The 7464-nt window shown below is 46.9% G+C and overlaps 1 protein-coding gene across 1 annotated transcript; it reads right to left on the bottom strand.

Moving 5' to 3' along the window:
• Positions 1-2119: 2119 nt before the first annotated feature.
• Positions 2120-3899, bottom strand: LOC119328908 (skin secretory protein xP2-like). The gene is made up of 2 exons (XM_037601905.1): positions 3749-3899; positions 2120-3465 (listed from the first exon to the last, which is right to left on the bottom strand). The coding sequence occupies exons 1-2, from the start codon at positions 3761-3763 to the stop codon at positions 2536-2538; spliced, it is 945 nt and encodes a 314-aa protein (XP_037457802.1). The 5' UTR covers positions 3764-3899; the 3' UTR covers positions 2120-2535.
• Positions 3900-7464: the final 3565 nt, after the last annotated feature.

Raw genomic sequence — 7464 nt, 5'->3', positions numbered from 1 at the left:
ATATGGTGTCGGAAGTAATTCAAATCTTCCATGGTGTTCGACAAGTTTTGCATTTTTCTAGAGCTTTCTCAGTAAGAAAATGCAAAAAAAAGGCTGGACGTGTCGCAACTTGCATACGGTGTCAGAAATTGTTCAAACATGGCGCAACGTGCATACAGTGTCGGAAATAATTCAAACCAGGTATGGATGCCTTACATGGGCATGCCCACTTGCTTGCAAAAGTTGGGGCAGTCTTGATATTTCCAAAGAAATATCATGTTCAATGAAGAGTGTTCGAATAGGTCAGAAGGATCTGTTTGGGAGCAACTCATTTCTCGACATCCCGTAAATGAACCCATTTTTTCATGGCCTTGTATTCAAGGCACCATGCCAAATTGTATGGGTTTTTGCCAAGTTCTGTCTTTTTTGGAGTTTCTCAGTGAAAAAGTCTTATTAATGGCAAAACGTGTCAAAACGTGCATATAGTGTCGGAAGTCGTTCAAACCAGGCATGTATACCTAAAATGGACATGCCGACTTGCTTGCAAAAGTTGGGGCATGTGCTAAGATCTCCGAAGAAATACCATGTTCAATGGAGAGTATTCGGATAGGCCAGAAGGGTATATTTGGGAGCACCTCATTTCTCGACATCCCTTAAATTGCCCCATTTTTCATGGCCTTGTATGACCAATTTAAGGCACCATGCCAAATTATTTGGGGTTTCGCCTAATTTTGCATTTTTTGAAGTTTTCTTGGTCAAGAAGGCCGATACATGACCGGATGTGTCACTACTTGCATATGGTGTCAAAAATCATCCAAACTAGGCATGTGCCTACCATGGGCATGCCTACCTTCTTTCAAAAGTGGTATTCATTTTAAAGATGTCCAAAAATAGACTATGTTCAATGGAGGGTGTTCGGATAGGTTAGAAGGGTCCGTTTGAAAGCTTGTTGTTTTTCGACATCCGTCAAATAACCTCCAATATTTTCCATCAACTTTTATGACCAATCAAGACACAATGCCAAGTTGTTTAGATTTTTGAGAAGTTTTGCATTTTCTAGAGTTTTCTCCGTAAAAATAGGGTGATAAATGGTCGGACGTGTCGCAACATGTAAATGATATTGGAAGTCGTTCAAACCTGACATGAATGTCTCATATGTCCATGCCAGGCTCTTACAAGACGCGGGGATCATTTATCCATAGCCTCAAATATACCAGTTAGATGAATGTATTTGTAATTCCCGTCATTATCACTCAACACAAACTTTTTTATTTTTTCCTAACAATTTCCAGAAATTTGTCAACAGTTTTGGAATTTCAAAGTGTGTATGAAAATTGTACTAACTTGAACACTTTTTTTCCAATTTGAAAAAAATGTTTGTGTTTTGTTTTCCAATAATGCTTGCCAATTTGAAAAAGTGTTTACATTTTTTTAATGTTCGAAAATTGAAAATTTGCCATGTTTTCAAGAAAATGTTTACAAATTTGATAAATTATTCGTCTTTTTGAAAAATGTCTACAGTTTCAGAAAAATGTTTACAATTCTGAAAAATTGTTCTCAAGATTTGGAAAATATTCACAATATCAAAGTATTTTTCAAAACAAAAGGTTTAGAAATTTGAAAAAAAATCACGTTTCCAAAAGAATTTCAAATTTTGAAAAACATTTCATATTTTTTTAAAAATCCAAAAGTTGAAAAAACACATTAGTTTTTTTAGCTATAAAAGACGCTTTAGCTAGAATGTCCGGTCCGGTTGTATACCAATTTTGATCTTCTACAGTACTCCTCATAAAAAAAACACCTATAGTACGTCAATTCTAGGTGATAAATTACTGCGCCACACAATTATCACCAACTCGTGATGTTTGTGGTGGCTAGTAGCAATTTCACGACCCTTGAGGTCTTGTGTTCTATACCTAATAATAGCACTGTTTTTTTGGATTTTCGATCCGTGCGTGCGACAGTACACAATCACTAATGGGCCGGCCTAAGGCGGACTAAAAACAGGCCAGATCTCTGACGTATTTTCTAGAAAGACCATCTTACCCTTTTTTATGAAGGAGTATGGACAGATCTCGTCCGTTAATGTGTTTCTGAGGGTTGTACCGAAGAAGAAGTGTATTTAAAATTGCAGCTCGGATCATGAACCCCACAGCACAGGTGAGACATTACACAAAGGTGCCAACACAGTGCACAAATAAATAGCTACACATATATATTAACCAACGGAAACACCAAGAAAAAAAGAGACGAAAAAGAGGGTCCAAAGCCAGTGACGCCATGGCATCACTGACAGTGGGACCCGGAACGCCACGGACACATTATTGAAGCCACCCGAGAACGACACCCATACGACTGCTAGCTAGACATTGTACGCAGCTACGTCGCGTACAATACGCGCCCAGACGACGACGATCGGCCACTCACGAAATACGCCCACACATACGGACCCAATAATAAACGAACTAGGTACGGTGCCATGGCATGCCAGGGCACGCGCACGGAAGCCAGTCAAAGGCCAGCTGAGGAAGCACGATCGGACCCGCGCGCATCAACTCACTCGGTGGCCTTGTTGGCGGCGGCGGCAGCAGCTGGTGCCTCTGCCGGCACCGCCTCGGCGGCCGTGGGTGCCTCCACAGGTGCCTCGGCCGGTGCCTCTGCTGCCGGCTCTTTGACCTCCGCCTCTGCCTCGCCAGCAGCAGATGGTGCTTCTGTCTCTACCGGTGCTGCCTCGACGGCGACGGCAACCTCCACAGGTGCCTCGGCAGTTGCTGCTTCCTCCTGCACTGCCACAACGGCCTCGGGGGCAGCTGCCTCCTCCACGGCCGGGGTCTCCTCTGCCACCGGCTCTTTGGCCTCGGCCTCGGCAGCGGCTGGCTCTGCCACTTTGGTCTCGGTCTCGGCCGGAGCAGCTTCTTGCTCTGGTTCCTTGGTCTCGACCTCGGCCGGTGCTGCCTCACGCTCCACCACTTCGGTCTCTGTTCCCTCGGCAGCGGCAGCTTCCGGCTCTTTGCTCCCGGTCACTGCTGGCACAGCAGGAGCCTCCTCGGCGGCGGCGGCCGGCTGGACAGCCTCGGGCTCGGCCACTTTGGCCTCTGTCTCGGCCTCCTTGGTCTCCGCTGGAACTGCCTCAGGCTCTTTCGCCAGCTCGGTCACGGCCGGTGCAGCAGCCTCCTCCTTCGCGGCCTCCTCGGCAGCGACAACGGCCGGCTCGACAGCCTCAACCGCTGCCACCTCGACCGTGGCGACAGCCGGCTCGACAATCTCCACCGCTGCCACCGTAGTCTCCTCAACCGCGACGACGGCCGGCTCGACAGCCTCCACCGCCACCGTAGTTTCCTCAACCGCGACGACGGCCGGCTCGACAGCCTCCACCGCCACTGTAGTCTCCTCGACAACGACGACGGCCGGCTCGACTGCCTCCACCACCGCCGGCGCCGGAGCCGGAGCCTCCTCGACGGGCATCGCGTGGGTTGCGGCTTGTACCTGCGTTTACATCGATGCACATCATCATGTCATGTCAGATAAACACCAGTACGCAGCGTACGTGCGATCAGGTTGCTCATGCGCAAAGCTGGCCGATGGTGCCACAAGTCGAGGTGGCACCGTGGCAGCAGCCAGCAGATCAAAAGCTACACGATCGAAACGCAACCAAACCATAATAATGCACACTGAGGTGGCACCGTGGCAGCAGCCAGCAGATCAAAAGCTACATGATCGAAACGCAACCAAACCATAATAATGCATACTGAACAGCGTAGATCTCTACCTGGACGGCGGCCATCGGCGAGGAGTTCTGAGTCGACCGGTGCGAACTCCGACGAGCTGAAGCTAGAGCTCGGTCTGGCGCGACTGATCAGACCAGACTATGCGATCGGATGTGTTGTGTGAAGCAATGCGCTGCGGTAGAGGGGGCTTATATAGCGGTTCTCAGGGGCAAAACGGTCACACAAAATTCACAGCTAGGATGCAAAAAGCAAGCCGCCCTTTCTCGTCATGCCGAAAAATAAAAATGAAATCGAGGAATCAAAACACCGATCTGCATCACTCTGATCTTGGCTGGGAATCTGCGCCGATATATACTAGTATTTGCAAAACTATAGTAGTACGAGTACGCACTGTGGATGCAAGCAAGTTGCGTACGGTGATCGCTATATCGAAATTAGGGTGGTGGCCACCCATGGCACCGGAGGCTATGGTCCAAACTGCTGTGTTTACGGGTTTGGTTTGCTTTGAAATTTTATGGAGAGAAAGGCCAAGGGAGAGGGCTGGCAAGGCCACGAGGGCAAGCGTACCTTTTGCGTTGTAAAGAGGGGGCCATCGCGCTCAGTCTCACGCATGCATGCACCGACCAGCCTGATCAGTGGTACATGCATGTGTACATCGCGTCACCACCCTGCACGTCCTATAGTGCCAGCCTTGTATCCTAGTACCACTTGGTCCAGATCGGTGCAAAAATAAATGCTGGGCTAGAATCTATGTACTTTTATTTGTTTTAGGATTTTTTTTGTTTTTTGGAACGGCTAGAAACATGACTAGTAAATATTTTATCTAATAAAACCAGTCAAGCGGGTGCCTCACCCTTTCTTCTATGAATGTATATATGGTACACATATTTGTGTGTATTTTAGAAGAAGAAAAAATCAGTCAAAAAAATTTACCATTCGATTTGCTTCTTGATTAATCTCATCATTTCTCTTCCGGTCACATTTCTTATCCTTCTACACAAATTAAACTACTCCCTTCTATCCATATCTTGTCGCTGCTTTTGTGCAACTTTGGATCGGAGATATCATTCAGGAATTCCTAACCAACGTTGTCCTTCATTGTACCCTCATTCGACAAATCATGTCACCATGATCTCAGCTTGCCAATCTATGAGTTATAGCCCCTAGTCTCACTGACATTAAGGTTTTCTTTCTTCCTTCTCATTTCATAGTGAGGTCTTCCAACGGTAATACATGGCATTTTTTTATCTTTTCTCTTTCATGCTTGGAAAAAACAATGTTTTTCACTTTTCTCTTCAACGTTGCCCTCCTCGTTGTCTCTAGGCTTGCCTTCTTTTTTTTCCATCACTGAGGCGAGGCCAGTGACCGATGCACATAAAATAAATCCGTTCGAGAAAGAAGAAGAACAAAATTGACACAAGAGCGGCAGGAGAAGAATTAGCAACATTAGTCATTTACTGGTAGAAAACAAGGAAATGATTTTGCTACCGCTCTCCCTCTTATAAGTCTATGTCAGCCGTGGTCGAGGCGATTGGTGGTTTCGAGATCCGTAGAAAATCGATACTATCAAACTGGGTGAATTAGAGAATGGACCGATATTTGTTAGCATTTTAACCTTTTATCTTTCCTTTGAGAGCCTATTTGAAATAGAAATCGGTAACTCTTGGTCTTGAATATCAGAATATGAATGGTTTTTTTTCGTAAGTTTTGTGCCTAGTACCTGCAAGGAAGGGTCCCTAGACATCAACCACGCATGAACATAGAGGACACAAAGACACGATGTTGATAAGCGCATGCCTACAACTATTTGACACATGGACTAGCTCGAATCCTAGTGTTATTCACGTGCTCACATAGGTTGATAATATTACAAGATTGCCTATTCTTCGGGTATTTACAAAAAAATGACGTCGGTTCAAAATCCCGGCCATTGGATCCAGGCTAAACGATCGAATGATCGTCTTCAGTCTCACTCCTAAGGGCTGCCCCTCTCCCCCCCTCCAACTCCTCATGCGCACGCGCTCCATATGCCGCCTCGCCACCCCACCCTCCCCTCAGCCTCCTCCTACTGCCCTGCTTTCCGCCGCCCCAAACCTTCCCTATACACCCATCAATCGCATGTTCCAGCGCCGGCAACCCTCACGCCCGCACCCGTTAACCTGCTTCCTTGCCTCCAATTGGGACGCCACAATTGCATCATCGTCCCCATCTCCTTCGATGTTGCGCTCCTCGTGTTGTCCCCACCTTCAGCCTCAGAGAAGTAGAAATACGACTAACGCTAAAAAAATGCAGGCACATCACGATTACTATCTCCGTCCTAGTTTATTGGCCCCCACCAAATTTTATGCCAAATTTATATCATAAATTTAACTAACAAAACATTAATGCATGTAATAAAAAATTATATCGTTGAATTTATACTTAAACATAGTTTTCAATGATATTTTTTTGACATGCATTAACATGATGTTAGTTACTAAATCTAAAGTCAAAATTTGGCATAATTACAAAGGCGAACAATAAATCAGCATAGAGGTAGCAGTACTAGCAAACACGGATTTATTTATTTATGGGGATTGCAAAAGCACGGAGATCGATATATCTCGGTTTTCTACGGCGCACTCGATGGTGGCGTAGAGACAATGCAACTTGAGCCGAAGAATGTGCGCTCGAATGCCGCCATTGAAAGCCGTGACATGATCCCTATAGATCGAGTGGTGCATATCTTCTTGGTACTAGTAGATGATGTATCTTCTTGGTAGATGATCAATAGATCTGCAGTCGAAAGGGGCGCAGCCACCTAGAGCTACGTGTAAAAAGAAAGGCCGAGCGTGTATGTCAAGGTGTGATGCCACGTCAGTATATTTGGAATTTAGTTAACACTTTCTTCCTCATAATGTAGTAGTAGTACTCTAGCTACTCGGTGTAATCTTTGCCCTAGCTGGTGCGACACAAGTAGTGAAGATACTATTGGGATTGACTTAGAGGCAAAGAAAGGGATGCGGTGTTTCTGCACACAAGCGCACGTGTGCTCGCTATCAGGGCGGCTCGTTCACGTCTTGAGATGCGGCACATTTAATAGTGCAGCGATATACGAGAGACCAGATAATGATGGGAAATAGCGGATACGTATCGCGAGGGTGTTGAGCTGTGGGCCAGTAAACGGTGGAATGCCGGCCACCGTTACCCCATCGGAGTTGATCCGTGGCTCCGGACGCCCGCCGCCGTCCTGGTCCGTGGAACAGGAAAAACAGTTTCCGTCTGAATGTCGGGGCAGCGCTTGGATTGGCTGCTATTCGGCTGCATTCGATCCATTCCCCACCCCCACCCCCGCCACAAGCGAGGTCGCCGTGCCAAGGATCCCTGCCGGCGTGCGAAGGAGCATCCTGAGATCTGGCTCATGGAGTTCCTGATGCAACCAGAAAAAAAGTATGCGCCAAACCTATCGATTTTGTTGACGTATTCACTAATTAGATCGGCGCTTCATTGCCAGCGGAATTCCTAATGCAACCTGTCAGTAGGAAAAAAATTGTTGATCTGTCGTCGGTCCTCGATCCTTCATCGTTTTTTGTCTGATTGTTTCCTGTCTGCACCAGACCCACTTTGACGCAGGAGGCGGATGAGTGCCGGCTTTCGGGACGGCGGACTCTCTGCGGGAAGTGGATGGGGCGACTGCCCTTGAGCGAAGAACCGTGGATCTGTGAAGAAGAGACAGGTGTGCTGGCCGCAGGTGTTGGAGATGAAGCCACAAGCGCCG

The sequence above is a fragment of the Triticum dicoccoides genome, chromosome 7A (assembly GCF_002162155.2).
Source record: "Triticum dicoccoides isolate Atlit2015 ecotype Zavitan chromosome 7A, WEW_v2.0, whole genome shotgun sequence".
Lineage (NCBI taxonomy): Eukaryota > Viridiplantae > Streptophyta > Magnoliopsida > Poales > Poaceae > Triticum > Triticum dicoccoides.
Note: the sequence above shows the minus strand (reverse complement) of the source record. Positions and strands in the feature narration are given on the sequence as shown.